Here is a 24791-nt window from a genome sequence, read left to right as displayed (position 1 = left end):
CTTTTTGAGCTTTGGGAGGATGCTCTTTGAATAGAATTTATATTTGAAAGGTCTTGTTTAAAAAAAAAAGAACAGTAATAGAAGAACAGAAGAACATCTCTGATCTCAGAAGAACATCTTTCTGAGTAAAAAAAAAAACAACAACACTCAGACACTTAGCAGTAGCATATCTAAAAAGTTGTCTAAGGCTCCTTTACGAGTTTGCTCAACCTTTACTTAGATCTTCTTGGTAGCTTTTTGAAGGAAATTTGACAGTCAACAGTCATACAGTTTTTCACTTTAAAGCAAGATCTCCATGCCCAGACTGATTTTTGACCATATGTTAAGTCTCTGATTTGTAGACATCGGAACTTTTTCTTACGTGAATCTGTAATCATATTCTGTGTTAGACATATCTCTTGTGCTAAAGAAGAGAGGAGAGAAATCAGCCTACAGTGGTGAAAGGATAACAGTAGCTAACATTTATTGAATACTTACTATGTTGCAGGTATTGTTCCAAGTACTTTTTACTTCTGCAAGTCTGTGTAATTTTTTTAACAACTCTGTGAGATGCAGTTACTCTTTATAATCTTATTTTATAGATGAGAAAACTGAGGCATACAGGTTAGGTAATTTACCCAAGGTCACATGGTTAATGGATGATGGCCTAGCTGGGATTCAGATCTCAGCATTTTGACTTTACAGACTACTATGCTGAATTGTGACTTACAGTGGAGAGTTACATAATTATTTAAATTTTGGTTTCAGTCATTGTAAATGTGACATTCTTTCATTGGGTAGGAATTTGGTCTCTATTATTTCTAAGGTCTCCACTGAAGTGATGAAGTATGTGTGGTCCATTACTGAGCTTTCTGTTTCTACTCTGCCTTTAGAATTTCTGTAATAGTTCTGTGTAGAGGAGGAGTAAAGAATGACATGTAAAAAAAACTGTTACATGGATTTTAGTTGCTTAGATAATTGCTTTACAACCCACTGGAGGCTTCAAGCTTGGCAAGAGAGTCATGCATTTTCCTATGTGGAATTCTCTGTGTTTGGGAACCTAAATGTCCTATAAAGAACTGCATTAATTTACATCTACCCTGAACATTCTCTTTTCACCTAGCATGTTTCGCCAAGGGATGCACGACTTGAAAGTCTGGCCTAATGTAGAAGCAGATGGATCAGAACCCACAAAAACTCCTGGCAGAACAAGCAGTACTCTTTCAGAAGATCAGATGAGCCGCCTTGCCAAGGTAAAAAACTATTGGAACAGGTGGAAAGCTCTGAGTGATGTCTGTTGTAGTATAAATTGACATTATGGTTTCAGTCAGATTATTTTTTGATTTAAATTTAATTTTTTAATAATAATTTTATTGGAATAATAATTCATATACCATAAGATGCACTCTTGGAAAGTGGGTAAAGTGATTTTTTTAGTGAATTTACTGAAAGTTAAATTGTATATTCATGCCACTCTTTAATTTTTGAACATTTTTATCAAAAATGTCACTATAGGGATCCCTGGGTGGCGCAGCAGTTTGGCGCCTGCCTTTGGCCCAGGGCGTGATCCTGGAGACCTAGGATCGAATCCCACGTCGGGCTCCCGGTGCATGGAGCCTGCTTCTCCCTCCGCCTGTGTCTTTGCCTCTCTCTCTCTCTCTCTGTGTGACTATCATGAATAAAAAAAAAAAAAAAAAAAAATGTCACTATATACTCACCTGTTACTGGTAGTCCTCATTCCCTGTGCTCTCTAGCTCCTGGCAACTATTAATTTTCTTTCTATCTCTGGATTTTCCTATTGTGGACATTTCATACAAATGGAATTATTCCCAAGTGGACACAATGGAATTTCATACAAATGGAATTATTCAATATATGGCCTTTTGTAATTCTGTCAGATTTGAAAATATAGAGCTTTTGGTGATATTTTCAAGATGACCATCTACCTTTTTTGTTGACATAGTCTTAAAGATGCAAATATTACATGCTAGAGATTCTTAATGTTGCTTGGAAGTAAAGATTCCTTATGTTATTAGCTGGTCTAAATTATTCTCACACTTCCCTTACCTCTTTTTTTGTAAGCAGATTGAATTGTTACCTTTTTATTGTTTTAGGGGCACTTGGGTGGCTCAGTCCATTAAGCATCTGCCTTCGGTTCAGGTCATGATTCCAGGGTCCTGTATGAGGCTTGTATGGGGCTCCCTGCTAGGCAGGACCCTACTTCTCCCTTTCTTTCCCCCTCTGCCTGCTGTTCCCCTTGCTTGTGCTCTCTCTCTTTCTGTCAAATAAATAAATAAAATAATAAAAAAAAAAGAAAATTGTCTTAATGTATTGTTTTCATCTAGAAAAAAAAAACAGGTTCAATTCTGGGCTTAAATCACAACGATACAACTTATTTTGTGAGTATTTGTCACAAAGCACTATGTTAGATACTGTTTAAAGATCCTTTTACAATTCTTCTAAAACACTCTCTTTTAATTCTTACATGTAAATTTTCTTTGCAATTTATTTATATGAATGATTTTTTAATGTCTGGAGAAAGTTTTGATGCCAAGCATTTTATACCTTACTGCATCAACCTATATATGGAAGAAATGTTAATTATAAAGAATAAGTACTTGAATTGGCTTGGCTTGTTCTTCAACATAAAATTCTTGTTGCCTCGTTTATTCTGTATCTTTTTGTATTGCTTTTTTATGGAAAAATGGTATCATAGTTTAATTTTCAATACGCTACTCATTCTGAGATTTTGTTTACATTCTTACATGGAATATAGGAAAGTTCTCAAGCTTTTCATGTGTGTATTTTCTAAGGGTTTATCTTAGTGATGAACTTTATGCTACTCTGTGACTTTTACAAGTTCTAGAAATCTTACCAGAAGCTGCTCATTTATAGCCCGTGGGTCACAAAAGGTTAAATCTCAAATGGAGGAATAGTGTAGCGTCTATTGAAAAAGTAAAGCTCTTAATTTTTTTTTTTCAGATAGCGCTATGATTCATATTATGGATAGAATTCCAGATTTGAAGGATAATAGGCAGAAGCAAGAAATAAGCTGTATAGTTAATTATACAGTACATCTACTTTGGTTCTCTTTTAAACATTATTTATGCTTCCTTCATATATTCCTAATTTTTTCCCCATTTATTTTTGATGGAAACGTTTTTATAACAACTGACTATGCTGTTTTTCAGACATCAGTATGTACAGAATTAGAATTTGTTTGAAATGGACTTCTGGATTTTTAAGGTAGCATGCTGTTATGCATTTCTCTCTCTCTCTCTTTTTTTTTTTTTTTTTTGCATTTCTCATTTTTATCTTTGAATTTTATGGTAGGAAAAAAGATACGACTTGATGATGATCAACTTTATGATCAAAACAATAACCCCTTTTAGGGTTTTTTGGATTCATATTTATTCTTTTGGTTATTAGTACACATTTGGAGCCCTAGAAATGATGTCTAAGCATATGCAGAGCTAAATGGGGTGTTGGGAAGAAGCTTTCTTAACATGTTTGTTAATTGGTAAGAATCATCCGCAGTCTCAATTCTTTTTTTTGTAGTATTTTAGATCCCTGGGCTGAAGGCAGACACTCAAATGCTGAGCCACCCAGGCGTCTCCACAATCTCAATTCTTTATATAAATTGAAGAGTATGCAAGTTGGGTACCAATTTTTTTAAGTGGTGTTAAAATTTATATGTTGTCTGTATTCTCCAGAGTAGCTAACAGTTTTCAAATAAGCCTGTTCATTAATTTATAAATCTTTAAAATGAGAATACAAAGTAATGAGAATGAGCATCTTACAGCTTTTTTTTTTTTTTTTTTTTCTTACAGCTTTTCTGAGGCTAATTGGAGATCAACTCTTTTCAAAGTTCTTTGCTCCTATTAGAATTGTACTTTTTACCTCAGAGCTTGCCATGCTGCGACATCTTGCTTTGGTGTTAACCTCATGTCTCCCAGAGACTAAAGAGAAACCATTAAAACCAGTAATTACAGGGATCCCTGGGTGGCTCAGCGGTTTAGCGCCTGCCTTCGGCCCAGGGCGTGATCCTAGAGTCCCAGGATCAAGTCCCACGTCGGGCTCTCTGCATGGAGCCTGCTTCTCCTTCTGCCTATGTCTCTGCCTCTCTCTCTCTCTCTCTCTCCATGAATAAATAAATAAAATCTTTAAAAAAATAAAAATAAAAAATAAAGATTTTATTTATTTATTCATGAGAGACACAGAGAGGCAGAGACACAGGTAGAGGGAGAAGCAGGCTCCTTGCAGGGAGCCTGATGTGGGATTTGATCCCGGGTCTCCAGGATCATGCCCTGGGCTGAAGGCAGGTGCTTAACCGCTGAGCCACCCAGGGATCCCAAAATTTTAAAAAAGAAAAAAAAAAAACCAAAAACCCAAAACTAATTACTTTCTTACATGGAAAAATACATCATGTTTGTAACATTGTTGAAGGAACTGCTCCCCCTTTTATGTCAGCTCTCTTTCTGGGCACTTTGAATTGATGTGCTTCATTCTTTTCTGTGTAGCAATTGGTCATATTGTTTGAAGTTTCACAACCCATTGTATCCCTGCTGCTGTGGAGGAAGAATGCTTTTAAAAATGATGTCTTAGGTTTGATGAAATTGGAAGCTTGGGCACCTGGAAACACTTTTCAGTGGGAAGAGCACTGTAGTATGAGTCAGAGACTTGGCCATCCCACTGACTCACAGAAAATAGTTTCTGAGCTTGTGAAGTCAGAAGTTTAGAATGGATAATTGCTGAGGTCCTGTGTCACCATTCATATCCTGTTATTTTCAAAGTACTGAAATAGTGGGGCATTGGGGTGGCTCAGTCGATTAGGCCTCCTGCTCTTGATTTCGGTTCAGTTCATGATTGTGGGGTCCTGGGTTCGAGCCCTGTGTTGGGCTCTGTGCTCAGTGGCAAGACTGCCTGAAGATTCTCTCTCTCCCTCTGTTCTACCCCCCCCCACTGGTGTGCACTCTCTCTCTCTCTCAAATAAGTAAATATTTTTTTAAAAAGTATTAAAATAGCAAATAATCAGGATTATTTATCTACCTGGATTTTATAGTTATCATCTTAGTAGAGAATAAACATGTGATCTGTTTGCAGCTGTGAATGTGCTGTGTTCATCTCATTCCTTTCTTTCTGCGGTCTGTATGCCTAGAGTATTCAGGACTGCCTAATGAGAGTGATGTGGCTCTGCTCTTTGATTTGGTTTTTGTTGTTTGATTAGTACCTGCTTCTTTAGTTCAGGTTTTCAGACTGGCTTTCTGAGTATGTTTCCCTTGCCTTGTATCAGAGAAAGTGCACTTTGATACTTGTTATGTCTGAACTTAACACTATACTTTCATATTTGTTTGTTGTTAAAATTGCGCCACAGTAAAAAAAAAAAAAAAAAAAAAAAAATTGCACCACAGTAGCTCTCTTTTCCTCTCCTCCTCCTCTCTCTCTCATTTTTCTGGTTCCACATTAAAAAGTTTGTTCAATTAGGTTGTCATCCTCTTCCTCAAAACACTTTGAAATTGTCTTTGGTACATTTTTTAAAAACTGGGAAAGTATATTCTGTGTTTCCATTTTTATACAAAGGGAACAGATTTTAGATGTAATACTCTTATTTCTCACACTGCCATTTTAAGAAAATAAATGAGTCTTCAACAGAAGAGGCTGATGTGGTTAGAACTGAATGGTTTATTTTTTGTACTTTGATTTTCAAGCCAGTGAATTTACTATGATTGTTTCTAATTGTTGAGAAGGCAGTTGGACTCGAGTAGATAGGTGTACATAAATCTTAATAATAGCGAAGCATATTTACTGTGCGTTGTACCCATGAGCCAAAATAAATAGCACAGTGACAGTTTTCAAACTGTCATGTAAGAAAGTTTATTCAGTTATAGAAGTGCTTTAGTCTTGGCTGCCTGGGGATAATGGGACAAAAGGACTGTGAAATGAAGATGAACTATTTAAATGGCTTGTGGAAAGATGGCATTAGATAATTATTAAGCAAAGAACCTCAAACTCAAGCTGGACTAACTGTTCTTATTCTGACTTATTGCTTGCTCAGCTATGAAAGTTGAATTATGACTGCAGTATGAATAACTGAAGTTTAAAAGCCCGATTTCTAGGTTGGGTATTTTTCAAAGTCAAACCCTTTCAGAAGAATTTTAGTGGAATTAACCTCTTTGATTACTTTACATCATTCTGTGAACATGCCTAGTTTTCCTTTGAGGAAACAAGTGTGAAAAAAGGAAACAAATGCGAGCCTTCAGTTTGGTTTTTATTTTTTGTAAGTTGGATTTCTTAGACTTAGTAGGGAATGGGAATAAATGAATGCAATAAAATGTACTCACCCCCCTTCCAGTTTTTCCTCATTATCTTTTTTCCCCAGCTCTAAATTTTGCTAATTAATATTTACAAATGTAGCATCTTTCTGTTTGAATTGATTTGTGAAAATAATCAAAGGCCAGACCTCTGCAACATACACTCTACTTTCATTGTCCATGACCTAGCCTTTTAATGATTGTGGGCCTTACTTGAGCAAATTTACCCATTGTTCCCATCTGCTCCGTTTTTCAGCTTGTCATATTGTAAGAATTTTATGACTAGGATGCATATCCACCTGGGGTTTTGGATGTGACTACCAAGCTTCAGTGTTTGATTTATATTTGAATCCATGTCTTTAGACATGAAAGGTTAGTGCAAAAGCATGCTTCTCCGCTGTCTCCTTTTCATTTTAGCAGCTCTGCTTGATGCCTTTGGAATGTGCTTTAGTTTCTGTCAATTTGATTAAGAGGAAGCAAAGAGAAAGTAACGACTAGATGAAAAATGCTTTGTGGTCTGTGTGACACAGATATGTTGGGGAAAGTTGAGTGTATAGGAGAACACTGCGACAGTGAAGTTATGGTAAGATGAGATGATGTTTCAGGCTGACCCTCATATTGTCTGCACGGGTTCATTCTAAGTCCAGGGTCCAGGATCCAGACTTCAGGTTTATAGCAATAGAAACTGGATGTTTTTAGTTCATCCGGGAATAATTAGTATCTTGAGAACAGGCTCAACGCCAATCAGTTTGAAGGGTTATTTATAATCTAGAGCTGTAGTGTCTAAAATAATAGCTGTAATTCGCATGTGGCAATTTAAGTTAATTAAAGTTAAATAAGATTAAAAATTCAGTTGCTCTGTTATCATAATCACATTTCAAATGCTCAATTGCCACATGTGACTAGCAGCTATTGGCCAGTGCAGATATGGAGTATTTCCATTATTACCAAACGGTCTGTTGGATAGCACTGGTCTAGAGTGCCAATTTACTAATTTGTAATGGGTTAGTGACCATATTATTATGTTTTGGGTAACTGTGTTATTTGTGTCTGCTACCAGAACACTGTTTCTTAAGGTACCTTGAAAATTAAATTAGTCTTCAGGAGATTGTTGATTTCTTAGCGAGCCACGAAGGAGCTAGCCTGAAGGAACTAGAAAATGCTGTGAGATATTTCAATTTGGGGAAATCTGCAAAGGACTTTCTCTCTTGACATTGTCTTTTTAGAGCATTACTTGAATATGCTTTCTATACTATATCTTTTGAATAAACATTGACAAAATAATCGTTTAAAATTGAGATTAAGGTAACAAGAAATTTTTTGGTGACGAAATTTTGTGAAGTGGGATTGAGGCTATTAATTTTAAATTACTTTATAGTACTCTTTGACCTGCTGAAACATTTGCCCTTGAAAAAAAGTATTTTACATTGAATACATTACATTGAGTGGGTACTAGTCTAAAGACATTAATTAGAGTAGCTTACTGAGATTTTGATTTTAAATATGTGGAAAAGTCCTCTTTTGTTAACGTTTTCTTAAAAATTTATTCAATGTTAAAGGGACTTTAGTCTAAGATTCTTGTGCTTTTGAGTATTAAAATGTCTCATTTGACAGTAGCATTTAAAAAATGATTTTACTTCGCAAAATAAAATTTGGGAACATAAGTAAATATTTTGGTTGATATGCAATGTTATATTGATTTCAGGTGTACAACGTGGTGATTTGACATTTATATATTTTATGAAATGCTCACCATGATAAGTGTCATTACCATCTGTCACTGTACAGTTATTACAGTAATATTCCTCTTTGTCACCACCATCATCACCAGCTCTAATGAAGGCACACTTCTGTATGTTGGAGACAAAAGGGTATTACTAGGTAAATGGTGTCATTATTAGTGCCATTATGAATAATAACTAATAATCATAATCATCTTGCATGATAAGGTGTTTTAATATCTAAAAGGCTTTTCGTATAGATTAAGAACTAAAATAGAGAAGTGTTTAAAATCATAACTTTGAACATAGTTTTTCATTCAGATTTCAGTTGTCATTTGTTTAATTGTGATCTTAGGTTAGCTACTTCACTCTTCCTAAGCCATCATCTGTATGATAGTAATAATAGTTAGCATCTACTTTTTTGCATTATTGTGAAGACTACATATAAATGAGATAAACTACTTAAAGGATTTCATATTGTGAGGCATCACTGAGCACTAACAAATGTTAGCTGTTGTTACTTTATCTTATGTACTTTCATTTGATTCTAATGAGTGTAATGATTAGACTTGTAACACATACATTATTTTAAACTCTTGAAAAGATGGAAACTTAGAGAAGTTAAGTGATTTATTTAAGGTGTCATGTTCAGTCAGTTGAACCAGGACCTAAATTCAGGTCTTTAAATTCTTCATGTAAATTTTTCCAAAGATAAGTATTTGACTTTTTTAAGATTTAAGGCATGTGAAGGGTGTCACATTATACATTAGGATTCCAGTTGTAGCCAGGGAATGCAGTAATTGATCAAGTTTGGGGTTAGTCTTGGACTCTAAGAAAACAGTTTCAACAAGAGTGGAATCAACAAGACATTCCATTGATTTGAGAATTTACCTTTTAAAAGATTTTGTTTATTTATTCATGAGAGACAAAGAGAGAGGTAGAGACACAGGCAGAGGGAGAAGCAGGCTCCTCACAAGGAGCCTGATGTGGACTCCATCCATGAACTGGGATCACGCCCCAAGTCAAAGGCAGACTCTCAACTGCTGAGCCACCCAGGCGTCCCTGATTTGAGAATCTAAAACGGAAGACAGCCCAAGAGAAACAGTGATTCTCAAGAGATTATTTGGGGTGGACATAAGTATTTATGACAAGAATTGTCTGACATTTAGAAGAAAAATCCCTAAGGATCACAAAATATTTGTATTTTAAATATAAATTTTATTTTGTTTTGAAGGCACTAGAAGAACATTGGAGAAATAGGTCTATGTGAGACAACCTAATTGAATTAGTTGAGTTTTATCTTCTTCATCAAAGTGTTCTTCAGCCTAAAGGAGTTAACCAAATCAGTTAAGTGGTAATTGAACCCCAAGATTGGTGAGACAAGGTAGTTAAGAAGGCACTCACAGACTATAGGTTCATTCAGTTTTCCCAGTCCTTGCGAGTTAAATTATTATTTTTGTATCTAATTTAATTTAATGTTTTATTTATTTGATAGAGGGAGAGAGTACAAGCAGAGGGAGTGGCAGAGGGAGCCCGATGCAGGGCACCCCGATGCAGGGCTTGAACCCAGGATCTTGGGATCATGACCTGAGCCCAAGGCAGACCCACAACTGTCTAAACCACCCAGGCTCCCTGAATGCCTGGATTTTAAAATTATGTATGTGTACAGTTAAGTTTTTTAATTTATGTTATAAATTTAAACAAAAAACATAAAATAATGTAATAGACATCCATGTATTCATTGTCAAGATTGGACATTTAACATTTTGCCTTGTTTCTTACTGTTTTAAAAAAGATTTTAAAAAATCACAGATATTTGTTAAAACTTCCCTCATTTTTTTGTTTTGTAATTTACTTTTATTTTTTAATTTTTTTTAAAGATTTATTTATTTATTCAGAGAGAGAGAGAGAGAGAGAGAGGCAGAGACACAGGCAGAGGGAGAAGCAGGCTCCATGCAGGGAGCCTGACGTGGGACTCCATCCCGGGTCTCCAGGATCACACCCCAGGCTGCAGGCGGCGCTAAACCGCTGCGCCACCGGGGCTGCCCTACTCTTTTAAACTTAATGCTATTCTTGATAGTTATCCATGTCAATATATGTAGCTTGATTGCTTTCATTTAACTATTCTATAGTATTCCATTGGTGAGTAAATTTATTTATTCTCCCAACAATTTCAGCTTTTTCTGTTATTTACAGGGCTGAAGTGAATGCCATTTCGTATTACACTGTTTCATATTGCACCGTATATCCACAAGTGATTTCTTTAGTGTAGAAATCTAGGAGTGAAATTGTTGGATTTCAAAGATTAGCATCTATACATTTTCTGTTGCATTTATTTCTAAATCTCAAGTAGTTTTTGTTGGTATTGTATGTCTTCTAAAGATTGTATTTTTAGATTGGTAAAAAAAAATAGGAATTTTGGAATAATATTGATTTCTGTTTATTAATCTTACATTCAGCAACATTTCTGTCTGAATTCATTGTTTCAAATAGTTTATCTAATGATTCTTTTGACTTTTCTATGTGATAATGACCTGAAAATAATTTTTATTTCTTTCATTTATGTTTTTCTTCTGTGGCTGAGACATGAAACTCTGATGTAGTGTCTAACAGAAACAGTAGTGGAGGCATCCTTGTGTGTTCCTGACTTTAAAGAAAATATTTTTTACATTTAACCATTTAATAAGATGTTGGCTTGTACTTCTGTGTGTGTGTGTGTGTGTGTGTATGGTCAAGAAAGTCCTCTTTTATATTACTAAAACTTTATATGATGCACGAGGATTGAAAATTACCAAAATATTTTGGAGATTCTTTTTTTCTTTCTTTAAAACAGTTAACTTAACAGGCCTGAGGCTGCCATCTCTAGGAGGTCCTGCTTGCAGGGATGGCCCTCAGTTGATGTTTGAGAACTTGATATAGATCTTTGATATAGATCTTTTTTTTTTTTTATAATGGGAAGTCTAGCAGTGAGATGGGCGTCAGATCTTTCCACCTTTCAGAGTATCAGCAACATTTTTTTTTTTTTTTAAGATTTTATTTATTAGAGACAGAAAGAGGGGCAGAGACAGGCAGAGGGCGAAGCAGGCTCCGTGTGGGGAGCCTGATGTGGGACTCGATCCCGGGTCTCCAGGATCACACCCTGGGCTGAAGGCAGTGCTAAATCGCTAGGCTGTCTGGTATAGATGTTTGATGGTGCCTAGGCTATTATACATTGTGATTGATAGCAAATACCTGCTTTCTTCCTGGGAGTCTAGAACTTAGGTAGTTGAGAGCAGAGAATTCAGGGAACAGAGTGTGACCAGCCCCTGATAAAAACCTCTAATCTCAAATGGGCCTTCTTAGGCTGCATTTTTCTTCCTAGAGAAAAAAGCATACTCAAGTATGTTTCTTTTTTGGGTGGAGGGGGAAAAGTATAGAAGCCTATGTATGGATTTTTCCAGACCCTCTGTCTTTTTTCCCTTACTGAACCATCTAACTGTATATTCTTATTGTGTTGCTATTATAAATCTTAGCTGTGATTACAGCTGCCTCGGAGTCCTGTGAGTTTGTGTACTCATTTGGCGACCCCTGATACACCTAATTATGTAAAGGATTACATTAATAGGTATTCTGTCTTAAATTGTCCTCACGTTCTTCGAATAAATCTTGTTGCATTATGATATGTTCTATTTAAATATTTATTTATTTGAGAGAGAGTAAGAGAGAGTACACACTCAAGCAGGGGGAGGAGTAGAGAGAGAAGGACAAGCAGAGTCCACTGTGAGTGGAGCCTGATATGGGGCTTGATCTCATAGCCCTGAGATCATAACCTGAATCAAAATCAAGATTCAGATGCTCAACTTGACTGAGCCACCCAGGCGCCCCCATACGTTATTATTTTTTTTAAAGATGTTATTAATTTATTCATGAGAGACACACAGAGAGAGGCAGAGACACAGGCAGAGGGAAAAGCAGGCTCCATGCAGGAAGCCCAGTGCAGAACTAGATCCCAGAACTCTGGGATCATGCCCTGAGCCAAAGGCAGACTCTCAACCACTGATCCACCCAGGTTTCCCTATTTTGTTTTTTAATTGTTTGATTCAGTTTGCTAATTTTCTGCTTAAATTTTGTATATATTTATAAATAAGAATGTCCTATTACTTTCCTTTCTTTGACTTTACTTCTCTAATTTTAATATCATGGTCATATTGATCTCAGCAGTTTTGTTGATCCATATTGTAAAACTACTTGAGTTTGAAAAAGGGGAATACAATGGGAAGAATTACTGTACCCAATATTAAGGTGTACATATATCTCTAGTCATAGATAATGTCTTGTTCTTTTGTGTTTTGATTCCTTGATTTGTATTTAATGTTTTTATGTTATTGTTTTATTTTGAAATAGTTATTTTATTTCCAGTATTATCTCATATGGATAATGAGATATCCATATGAGATGTATTCCATTTGTTTGTTATGACTATTGACTTTAGCTTTCATTGGATTGTAATTGTAGATTGGAAACTTATCTGGTGTGAGACTTTCTAAGTTGTTATACCTATTTTACTATTACTTCATATGTTTTAGGTGTTTGTCGTGTGAGGATTTTTACTTTATCTTAGTCTTCCATATTATCGAAATTGGAGCTTAAACCCAATGTTATTTGCTTATTTGCTCTTGATGTTAGATGGATCTAGAGAACATATATTGGAAAACTAAGATTGGCAAATGTTTTGGTTTTTAGAAATATAATTTAAGAAATGAGTTTTGTTATAAGTTGGACATCATTTTTGGTTACAAATTCTAGGACAGGTTACCAAATTGATGACTTTTTAAAAGATTGTTTTTAAAGTTTTTTTGTTTATTCATTTGAGAGAGCACAAGCAGGGGCAGAGGCAGAGGGAGAGGGAGAAGCAGACTGCCCCGAGTTGGGAGCTTGATGTGGGGCTCCATCTCAGGACCAAGAGATCATGACCTGAGCCAAAGGCAGACACTTAACCATCTGAGCCACCCTTGCACCCCCAAATTGATGACTTAAATGTGTACTTTGCATAATGATATTTTCTGATTAGGTTTTAGACATATGAGACATATGGAATTATCCAAGGAGATGTTTCAAAAAATGAAGGCATTATCTTTTATTTTATGTTTTTAAAATTAATAGAACTACCAAAACTGGTGGAAGATTTAAATTGTAATGAGATACATTATGACTAGATAGAAAGACTGGCAGTCAAAACTCCTCATTATAGCTCTCACAGTGGCTCATTTCATAACCAGCTATTTCTGTATTTATGGTGATTTTTCATTGATAAAAGCGGTCAATTGGGGGTATCTAGATGGCTCAGTTGGTTAATCATTCTGCTTTTGGCTCAAGTCACGATCCCAGGGTCCTGGGATCCAGGGAGCTCAGCATCTAGCCCAGCATTGGGCTCCCTGCTCAGTGGGGAGCCTGCTTCTCCCTCTTCCTCTGCCCCTCCCCCTGCCTGTGTGCATACTCTCTCTCTCTCAAATGAATAAGTAAAATCTTTTTTTTAAATTTTTTTTAAAATTTTATTTATGATAGTCACACACAGAGAGAGAGAGAGAGAGAGGCAGAGACATAGGCAGAGGGAGAAGCAGGCTCCATGCACCGGGAGCCCAACGTGGGATTCGATCCCGGGTCTCCAGGATCATGCCCTGGGCCAAAGGCAGGCGCTAAACCGCTGCGCCACCCAGGGATCCCTAAGTAAAATCTTCAAAAGAAAAAAAAAAGGTGGTCATTCGGACTCTATTTTTGTAATAGGAATCGTAAAAAATGACATTAGCATCAACAGCATCACGATGAAAGACAAATAGTAATGAGTACAGTAGAAATTATGTCATGGTCTCAAAAAATGAGAACCTCATTTATGTATTTTGTCTGTCATTAATGTACTTTAGTGACAAGAAACCAACAACAACAACAGCAAAAACTCCTGTTTTTTAAATGTCTACGTTTTAGGGGAATGAAAGCAGTGATCAGAAGTGTTAATGGAGAGATTTGTTACTTTAAAAATAAAAGAACAGAATCCTGCTATAAAATTTGAGATAGGCAGAAGCATCTCACTTTGGTATATTTCCTTCCTCAGATCTTTTGTAAATGACAGTAATAAACAACAGAATTATGATGACAGCTGCTGAAATCATTCAGAGGTATGAAATTTGTTCAGTGGCACCACTGACATCATCAAAAACACCTCTTAGCTACAGGTCTTATATAAATAATAGGTGTAATTTTTATAAACATAGCTTATTTGATTTGATTCCGTGTTGCAGTTCTTTTTTGTTATAAAAGAAAGATTTGGGAATCTCTTATAAATTTATTCCTAATGATACATAGTAGAATCTTCTTTATCAATCACTTTGGTTTGCTTACTGTTGTCTAAGACTGTCAAAGCTTTTAGATTTGTCTTGAAAACAATGGTAGCAAGTAGACTAAATTAGTTTTTGTCATTTTTAAGATTGAGCCTTAAAATAATATTGATTGATGTTCTATAAATCTATTGCCTGTCTTTACAACTATAGTCTCTGCCAGAAAAATAGGAAGTAACATGCTTTTAAGACTAGATTAATCGCTAAGAAGTTTAACTGAATGAAACTTTTATGATGCAGAAACCACTCTTCCTGAATAAGATTTACATGTTAAGTTTCAAAGTAAAATTGAAGATTTGTAGTTAAGACTTCGTTAATCAGCAAGATAGAAGAAACTCCTATGCTTCCTAAGAAATAAATACATAAGTGCGTGTACAAAGTCTCTAACACACACACACAAATCCTTTTTTAATTTTAGCAGTTCCAAGTGAATTCTTACATACAGCTATATTTGTTCTTGAATTATAAATTCCTGTATGGCTTGTATTTGATTTGATACAAGTAAGATTCATTGTCGTATGTTTATTGAAGAATTGTACATTTTAATAATAGAATTTTATGAGCCATAGTGCATCTTGTGAATGCGTTAGCTGACCTACAATGTATTCTCTTCAACTAACATTTATTAATTTAGCTCAGTTCCAGTCTAGGTTCAGGGAAGTGTTACAGTTGAAAGAATTATGCTTTGGCCTTTAACTTGAGGGAATTAAGAGGAAGAAGATAATGAGGTAGTTGAATTAAATACCACTTATATAATCATGCTGAAGAAAAATAGTCTTGTATGTAGTAATAGCAAGCACTTTTATTGGTCAGTATTCTTACATGTTTCAAGAGAGAAATTTTGAACTTTCACATAGACTCTGTGAATCTGAAAGTTTTCTTTCTGGTGACAGAGCGGACTGAGTTTTTTCATTTAATATTCCAGTGACAGGGTAAAGAATACAACTTGTCATTTTTCCCCTCTTCGATTCCCTAAGAAAGCATATGTGTATCTGGCCCAGGTATCATATAGCTACTTCTTTGGAGGGAAAATTTATTTATCTTGTAAATTTCCTCATAAAGCTCCTTGACATGAGTAAGGTTTGATACATAAAGCCTATAAATTTCTCTGTATAGGAGTTTTTGGTAACTGTATATTGAAAAATGGTGGTTTTTAATTTATACAGTTCTTTAGTAAGACCTTGTTGAAAGGCTTTTGGAAGAAATAATTTGAGAGAGAACAATTATGTTAATGCCTGGTTTCCATTTTAGATGCTCAAATTAAATTAATCAGGTCTTTTTTTTAGTTTTTATTATGAGGTGAAGTAACTTCATTATAGCATCATCTTGATTAATGCTGATCTTTAGTGGCTTTCTCAGCAGAGATTTCCTCACACTTAATTGTTTTTAAAATCACTTTAATTTTTAAATAACATTATTTTTTGAAGTAAAAGATATTTAAAAGAAAATTGGTAAAACACAAAGACTATAAAAATCTCCTCTAACCTTTTGCCCAGAAATAGCCATCATTAATGTTTTTGTTGATATGTTTTCAGTAATCAAATAAATATACATGTTACGTAAGTGTATACGTATTCTTAAATTGGGATGATATTGTATATGTGTTTAGTTGAATCCTGTTTTTACACTTAATCGTGTTTCAGAATTGTTCCAGGTCATTTAAGATACTTCTGCAATATGAGGGATGCCTGGGTTGCTCAGTGGTTAAGCGTCTGCTTTCAGTTCAGGGTGTGATCCTGGAGTTGAGGATTGAGTCCCACATTGGGCTCCCTGCATGGAGCGTGCTTCTCTCCCTGTGTCTCTGCCTTTCTCTTTCTGTGTCTCTCATGAATAAATAAATAAAGTCTTTGAAAAAAAAAAGATACTTCTACAATATGATTTGTAAAAACTGTAGGTCTTTGCCTGGTGTGAATGGCTGCGCCATGATGAATTTCAGCAGTCCTCTGGTTGAATATTTAAAATGTTTGCCATTCTGTGGTGTTGTAAAGCCATTATTCATTCTAAGTTTTCTGTTGGTTTGAAAATAAGAAAGGAGTATTGTTTTGAGTTGTTTTTAGATGGCTTATTTGATTCGCTCATATACTATATTTCCAGGTTAGCAGGTGTAATGATAAGGTATAAGGTATGTGTGAGTGCTTAAAATCAGGATTAAAATTTGGTATGCATCTTTGAGTTCTTTTATATATTGTCTTATGTGTTCATCTTGTTTTCACCGCTAGTCACTAAACTCCTTATGGAATTATATCGTCTCTTAATAAACAAGAGTAACCCCTTGCATAGCATCTGTGAACTGGGGCTACGTGTCTGGTATTATTTGATAAATACATGATGATTGATTTCTTTCATAAAGATAGGTGTATGAATACAGAAGAAATCAGCCAAGGATAATTTGAAAGGCAGAAATCATTTCTCTCTAGTTTCCTTTTGAGTCAGTGAATGTCTTCTTCCCTCTCCACACCTCTTCTCCCCATTTGTCTCACTACAGATTTCTGGGCAGACTTGAAATAAAAAGACATTATTTTTCAGTCCTTACTCTTCCCTTTCCTTCTTCAGGCTTTAAGTATAGTGTCTAAGGAAAAATCTAGATGATGATGAGCCTCAAGAAAGCTGATTCTCAGTAAGCATCTTATGTGTATGTAGATCTTCTACCCTCTACCTTTTTTTTTTTTTTTTTAAGATTTTATTTATTCATGAGAGACCGGGGGGGGGGGGGGGGGGCGAGAGAGAGAGAAAGAGGCAGCGACACAGGCAGAGGGAGAAGCAGGCTCCATACAGGGAACCTGATGTGGGACTTGATCTCGGGTCTCCAGGTGCTAAACCGCTGAGCCACCTGGGCTCCCTCCTACCCTCCACCTTAAAGAGAACTTGATTTATTTAATTTAATATTTACTGAGGACTACCATCTGGTCTTTTGTTAATCCCTAGGCACATGAAAGTTACTGTTGTGCCCACAGACAACCTATTTCCTTTGCCTGGGTGGTATCATTCTGTTTGTTTGGCTGATTCTTTTATCCTTCTAGTCTCTGCTTGACTATTACCTGCCTGAGAGGCCTTCTCAAGATCCCCCATTATTTTCTGTCATAGCATCCTGTTCAGTACTTTCATATTACTGCTTTAATCTGTAGATACACATAAGGGTATAAATCTAAGAGACTCATCTCTTCCTACCCTTAAGTTCTGTGAGGGCAGGGAACTTGGTTCTGTAGTTTAACATTCTGTGCTTACCTCTAGTGCAGAGGACCCAATGAAAGTTTGCAGCTTTCAGTAGCAATCAAGTAACATACACTTACACTAAGAATATATAAATACTAGGGAAAAGTGACCCAAGGACCTGAATCATTCTTCTCTCCAGATTTTTTTGAATGTACCTGTCCTGCCCTGACACCATGTTTCCCATCCATTCTCCAAACCTCTGAAGTAGAATTCTGAAGTGTACAAACATTTTTTTTCCATCTGTCACCCTTTTACATGAGAAGTCCTTTGCAAATATATTCATTGAATTGGTAAGTGCTGGATTCCATCAACCATCATAGCTCTAGCACTCAAGAAGCTTGTAGTAGAATATGAATCTATCTAGTAAGACAGGTAAGGAGAGATGAACTGTGAGTTGTGGTGATCATGGAAGTCATATTCCTAGGGATGGCTTTGACATTTGTTTTCCCAGCTATGCTTAGTTTATATTAAGTGCAGCACTTGTATTCAACACCGAGGAATATGAGACCTTGTTTCTGTCTTCCTATTAAGGCTGACAGTACATGGTTGGTACTCCAAGCAGTTTCCTGAACATACTGTCTTAACAGTTTCTTTTATTTAAATGGCCTTTAATGACCCATTGCTGTAAGTTTTGACGTTAGAACTCAATAATTCTATTATTTCTGTGACAGTGAACTTCTCTTCTGAGTTCTGTGTGTCTTCTTGTGAATTCTGTGGAAACCTGTGTTCCTTAAAAAGGGAGATTGACACTCTTATTGCTTTCTTGACCTATCTCCTTCCTATGATGGGCACCCTTGTGAGGATTATTTCTTCACAAGCAATTTGAAACAGATTGTACTAGTTTTATCCTGCTGTTTAACAGAATGCAGATTTTGTCTTTTGAAAGATCTAGGTCACTGACGTTTCAGACCCAAAATGAAATATACATTGTTAAAGTTCATTTTTGTTTTTTAGTTACTGTGGAAGTGCCCAGGCTGGAGACAACCAGCAGCTGCTTTGGACTGGTGAAAACCACCAAGGCCATCTCCATTGTTATTAGCACCTACAAGAAATGAAGTAACATAGATTATGATCTAATTATGACACCTGCTTATAAAGTGCATAAGTGCTTTATAATTTTGTAACATTTTCCAAGTTTTTTAGTAAAAAGTTTTTATCCAGTGTTTAATCATTTCATCTGTATTGAGTCTTCAATGTAAAATGCCTTATGTATAGAATGCCAGTTGGAAAGTTGTGGGAGATTGTTTTGGAGAGGAAGGCAGGGCTAATCATTTAGGAATTGTGATAGCTAATTCTAGATCTCCCTATTGCTTGAAGTCCAGTCAAGAGCTGACTGCCATCTGCAGATTCTCTCCCACAGGCCTTTTGCAATTGAGCAGTCAACTGTATTACATGTTTGGCCTTTTCAATAAGTGCTATACTAGCTAGTCTCCAAAGATGACCCTCAGTGAAACATGCCTCTTGATACTCACTCTTCCATTCCATTTTGGGATATGCTCTAGCTCTGTGACTTTATTTTTATTTTATTTTTTTATACCTTAAAAAATTTAAATCCAGTTGATTAACGTATAGCATATTATTAGTAGTTTCAGAAGTAGAGTTCAGTGATTCTTCAGTTGTATATTAACCAGTGCTCATTACATCAAGTGCCTTGTCTAATGCCTATAACCCAATTATCCCATCCTCCCACCCCTCCCCTCCAGTGACCCTCAATTTGTTTCCTATGATTAAGAGTCTCTTATGGTTTGTCTCCCTGTTTTATTTTTCCCTCCCTTCCCCTATGCTTCTTTGTTTTGTTTCTTAAATTCCACATATGAGTGAGATCAAATGATAATTATCTTTCCCTGACTGACTGACTTCGCTTAGCAGAGTACCCTCTAGTTCCATCCACATTGTTGCAAGTGGCAAGATTTCTTTCTTTCCTTTTTTTTTTTTTAAGATTTTATTTTTTTTATTCTTGAGAGAAACAGAGAGAGAGACAAAGACATAGGCAGAGGGAGAAGCAGGTTCCCTGCAGGAGTCCAATGCAGGACTCGATCCCAGGACCCCAGGATGACTACCTGAGCCAAAGGCAGATGCTCAACCACTGAGTCACCCAGGTGCCCCAAGATTTCATTTTTTTGATGGCTGAATAATATTCCATTATTATATATATACCAAATCTTTATTCATTTATCTGTTGATGGATAGAGTCCATTCATCTGGGCTCTTTGTATAGTTTGGCTATTGTGGACATTGCTGCTATGAATATTGGGGTACAGATGCCCCTTTGGATCACTACATTTGTATCTTTGTAGGAGAGTCTGTTATGAGTGCAATTGCTGGTTTGTAGTGGCTCTGTGACTTTTTTTTAATTTTTTTTTTTTTTTTTTTTTATTTATTTATGATAGGCACACAGTGAGAGAGAGAGAGGCAGAGACACAGGCAGAGGGAGAAGCAGGCTCCATGCACCGGGAGCCCGACGTGGGATTCGATCCCGGGTCTCCAGGATCGCGCCCTGGGCCAAAGGCAGGCGCCAAACCGCTGCGCCACCCAGGGATCCCACTTTTTTTTAATTAATACAATCCATCTGAAGTGAGGCTGTGCCTGTTCCAGGCCTAAACCTTAAGACAAGTGGATAGCTTCTGTTTTTGCACTTTTGGGAACAATGAGCCATATGTAAGAAGTCTGGGTATCCTGTTGGACTTCCTGTGCTGAAAGACCATCTGGAGAGGGAGTAACTCTGAGCATACATGCATAAATAGAGAGGCCCAACCACCCTGGTTTACCAGCTGAGCCCATCTTATCCCACAAAGTTATTGTAAATGTGAGTGAAGCTATCTTGGACATTCTAGCTCCAGCCACCAAAATGACAGTAGTCTCACGAGAGACTCTTAGGCCAATAGAAAAAATAATCTAGATGTCCCACAAGAAGATGGCTTCTTGACTTCTCCAAGAATCATGAGAAATAATAAACTGATTATTGTTTTAAGGTATTCAGTTTTGGGGTGATTTGTAACACAGTAAATAGATAAATAGTGCAGGTGGCTAGTGGACATTTTGAGTGACAACTTTCCAATTCTGTAGAAATTATAAAAACTAAATCAAGGAGAAATATCTAGCAATTCTCTCAATCTCAGAGTCTGGTCAGGAGATAAACTTGTAAAGAGTCATAGTATAAGTGGTACCTCTCCTTTTGTAGTCACTTGTGCATTCAACAGAAGCAATAATTTTTCTGCATCAGGGTATACAGTATTCCATAGTGTATGTGTACCATACAGTTCAGTGGACATTTATATTCTTTATGTCTAAATTTTCCGTATTGTGAATAATGATGCACAAATGTGAATTTATCTAGGATAATTTAAACTTGTGACTTTACCAATTTATGGTACTGCCATCCTGACCACTCATTCTTTGGTGGCTATCTGTATGGTTGAGAATGGTCATCTATAGTATTCAAATGGAGAAGCTGGTTATATGCTACGTAAGAAATAATATGTATTAGCAGAAAACATGAATTCTGGAACTAGTGAAAATGACCTCAGAAAATTTATGACCTGTCTGATGATATAGTAAGGGAAAGAAAGCCCTACTACATTCTCCCGCACCTAAACTTAATTTGCTATTCCTGATTCTTGCCTCAGAGGTAACCAGCGTAGAATCACCTACGCTGATATACTATATCATGCATAGGAAACTAGTGTTCAATACATTACAGAAATTAGTTTAACTAAATATCTTCCTAAAGAGTGCATCAGTAAAGAGGGCAGCAAAACTGGTGGAAGGAGCATGGACTATAGAATCACATAGACCTGGGATTTAAATCCTCGTTCTGCCACTTCCTTGTAGTAGTTGATAATCACCTGCAAATTGGGGTCAGAACTATCTACTTTATAGTGTGGTTAGGTTATAAAAAGTACCAAAAATTTGGCATGTGAAATAAGTGTTATTTTTCTTTTCTTTCTTGCTATATTATGTCTAATCATATAAAGTCTAATTACTGATTTTTAGTGTTAACTTTTGTTCATAAAAGCAAATCCTATAATATGGACCCTTTATATTTTCATTGATTTCAAAAACTAGTTTGGAACATGTTGCAAAGTGAGCAAGAATAAAAATCTTGATGGACTATGGGAAATAATAACTACTGTTATATTTTCCATCAGTTATCTTCTTTGAATTTTGGGAATAGGAATAGAAGTTAATACTTTTATTTTGTAGATATGGGTTCAAACATGACAGACTTAAATTGTTAGCATAGCATAGCATACTGTGGTGAGCATAGCATAATGTGTAGACTTGTTTAATCACTATGTTGTACACTTGAACCTAATGTAATGCTGTACATCAAGAATAGTTCAATTAAAAAATGAGAGTTGGAAAATGGAGTGCTAGGTTTAGAACCCAGGTCTTCTGGCTCCAACTCTAGTACTCCCTTTAGGTCACATTGCCTAGTGTTCTTTGGTTTCCTTGTGACTAATTCTTGGTCTCTTTCCACGATCATAGTGTATTTGCTTAAACTTCAACAAAATGCTTAGTCCCTGTCTTATATGAGGAATTACGCTAAGCACTGATATTGCCTTATCCATTTTCATTTAGATATTACCTCGGGTAAAAAGGAATTTGTTATTTGGAAGAAAGCTAAGGTGATATTTTTATATTACAATGGTCCTCAAAATTTTTGTATGAAGTTACTGTTTTTACTTCTGAAATAGTATGGCCACGTAGTTATGCTGAGAATTCCTTAGTTGAAGAAGATAAAGAATATTAAAGAAGGTTTTTAGTTCCTTGAGAGCTAATAATTGTTAGAAGTGTTGGCGTCCTTGTAGGAATACCATCATAACATATATGATGGAAACGAAATACAAACCATTCTGTAGGGCTTTGCTGCCCAGTTTTGCTTTATGCTATGAGTTTGTTAAAAAGAAAGAGAGGTTTTTTTTTTGTTTTGTTTTGTTTTGTTTTTTTTTAATTTTTTATTTATTTATGATAGTCACACAGAGAGAGAGAGAGAGGCAGAGACACAGGTAGAGGGAGAAGCAGGCTCCATGCACCGGGAGCCCGACGTGGGATTCGATCCTGGGTCTCCAGGATCGTGCCCTGGGCCAAAGGCAGGCGCTAAACCGCTGCGCCACCCAGGGATCCCCAGAAAGAGAGGTTTTGAAACATGAATATTGCTGTTTAAATTACACTTTCTAATAAAATCTTGTTCCAATTTGAGGACCTTGGAAATTGTCTCATTCTCTGTGGATTTGAAGTATCAATGCATTATTTAATTTCTGAAACCAAGGGTAGATTGATATGTAAGATCTTCATAGGGCTCTGTCAACTGCAACTCCAGAAATTATTTTCTTACTGCCAGTTCTTTTTTACTGTTAATCCTTTAATCACTGCTTCTTAAAATTAAAACACACTTGCACATGTATGCCCTTAAATCTTGGAATATTAAATTATAGACCTCAGAGAAATGCCTAACTGTATGTAACTTAGTTTTTATAATTTCTTTAGATTGAGAGATGGGAAGGAAATAGACAAAGTAGTTTATTTCCCATTTGAGAAACTGTTCTTACTATAAATTTCTCTCTTTATAATCAAAATATAAGAAATGTAGAACATGGAGATACTTTTAGGAAAGACTTCATTATTTTTTAACATGTTTAAATGGCAGATTGTGGACCTTTAAACAAAATTTTTAAAGCTATTTTTTCTAAAAAATATAATGATTAGTGTCTAGCCAAGTGCATTTCTTATCTTGATAGTTGTGTATGGTTTCTGTTATATGTAAAAATGTTTCAAATGAGAAGGTGACATTAACCCTACCCCTTTTTTAGACTTGCAAAGATTTAATTTTTATAGAGCAGTTCTAGGTTCATAGTAATATTAAGAGGAAGATACAGAGAGTTCTTATATGCCCTCTGTTCCCATACCTGCATAGTGACCCCCATTATCAGTATCCCCCCACCATAGTGGTACATTTATTATAATTGATGAATCTGCATTGACACATCATAATCCCGCATAGTTCTTAGTTTTCCTCAGGGTTCACTCTTGGTGTTGTACTTTCTGTGGGCTTGGACAGACATATAATGGTACTTATCCATCATTATATTATTATACAGCTAGCTTCACTGCCCTAAAAGTTCTCTCTTCGACCTATTTATTTTTCTTCCCCTGCTAACCCCAGGCAACTGTTTATATTATTATTGTCTCTTTAGTTTTATCTTTTCCAGAATGTCATGTAGTTGGAATCATACAGTATATAGTATTTCCAGGTTGGCTTCTTTCACGTGGTAGTATGCACTTTAGGTTCTTCTGTATCTTTTTATGGTTTGATAGCTCCTTTCTTTTCAGCACTGAATAATGCTCCATTGTCTGAATGTACCACATTTGTCCATTCACCTGTGAAGGACATCTTCATTCTTTCAAGTATTGGCAATTCTGAATAAATCTGCTATAAATATCCATGTGCAGGCTTTTGTGTGGACATGTTTTCAGCTTATTTGGGTGAATACCAAGGAATGCAATTCCTGGATCGTATGGTAAGAGTATATTTACTTTGTAAGAACTGCCACACTGTCTTCCAAAGTGGCTGTACTATTTTTTTTCCCCCAATGTAGCAATGAATTCCCAGCATAAATGAGACTTCCTGTTGCTCCACATCCTCATCTGCGTTTGGTGTTATAGGTGTTTACAGATTGTGGCCATTTTAATAGGTGTTTAGTGGTATCTTGTTTTGATTTGCATTTCCCTGACATATTGTTCATTTGCCATCTATGTGTCTTCTTTGATGAGCTGTCCATTAAGGTTCTTTGGCACACTTTTCTTAACCAGGTTGCTTATTTTCATACTATATTTTAAGAGTTCTTTGTATGTTTTGGATGACTGTCCTTTATCAGGCATGTCTTTTGCAAATATTTTCTCCTACTCTGTGGTGTAGCTTCTCATTTTCTTGATGATGTCTTTCATAGAGCAGAAGTTTTTAATTTTAATAAGTCCAGGTTGTCAGTTATTTTCTTTCATGGATTGTGCTTTTGTGTTGCATTTAAGAAGTCATTTCCAGGGATCCCTGGGTGGCGCAGCGGTTTGGCGCCTGCCTTTGGCCCAGGGCGCGATCCTGGAGACCCGGGATCGAATCCCACATCGGGCTCCCGGTGCATGGAGCCTGCTTCTCCCTCTGCCTATGTCTCTGCCTCTCTCTCTCTCTGTGACTATCA

General features: G+C 36.1%; 1 protein-coding gene across 1 annotated transcript in view; it reads left to right on the top strand.

Moving 5' to 3' along the window:
* Positions 1 to 24791, top strand: part of PIK3C3 (phosphatidylinositol 3-kinase catalytic subunit type 3) — a 136886-nt gene that overhangs the window by 14183 nt on the left and 97912 nt on the right. Inside the window, exon 4 of the mRNA NM_001287160.1 lies at positions 1103 to 1232. Coding sequence (NP_001274089.1) covers positions 1103 to 1232 — 130 coding nt within the window. The remainder of the gene's footprint in view (positions 1 to 1102; positions 1233 to 24791) is intronic.

Source organism: Canis lupus, chromosome 7 (genome assembly GCF_011100685.1).
Source record: "Canis lupus familiaris isolate Mischka breed German Shepherd chromosome 7, alternate assembly UU_Cfam_GSD_1.0, whole genome shotgun sequence".
Classification (NCBI taxonomy): domain Eukaryota; kingdom Metazoa; phylum Chordata; class Mammalia; order Carnivora; family Canidae; genus Canis; species Canis lupus.
Note: the sequence above shows the minus strand (reverse complement) of the source record. Positions and strands in the feature narration are given on the sequence as shown.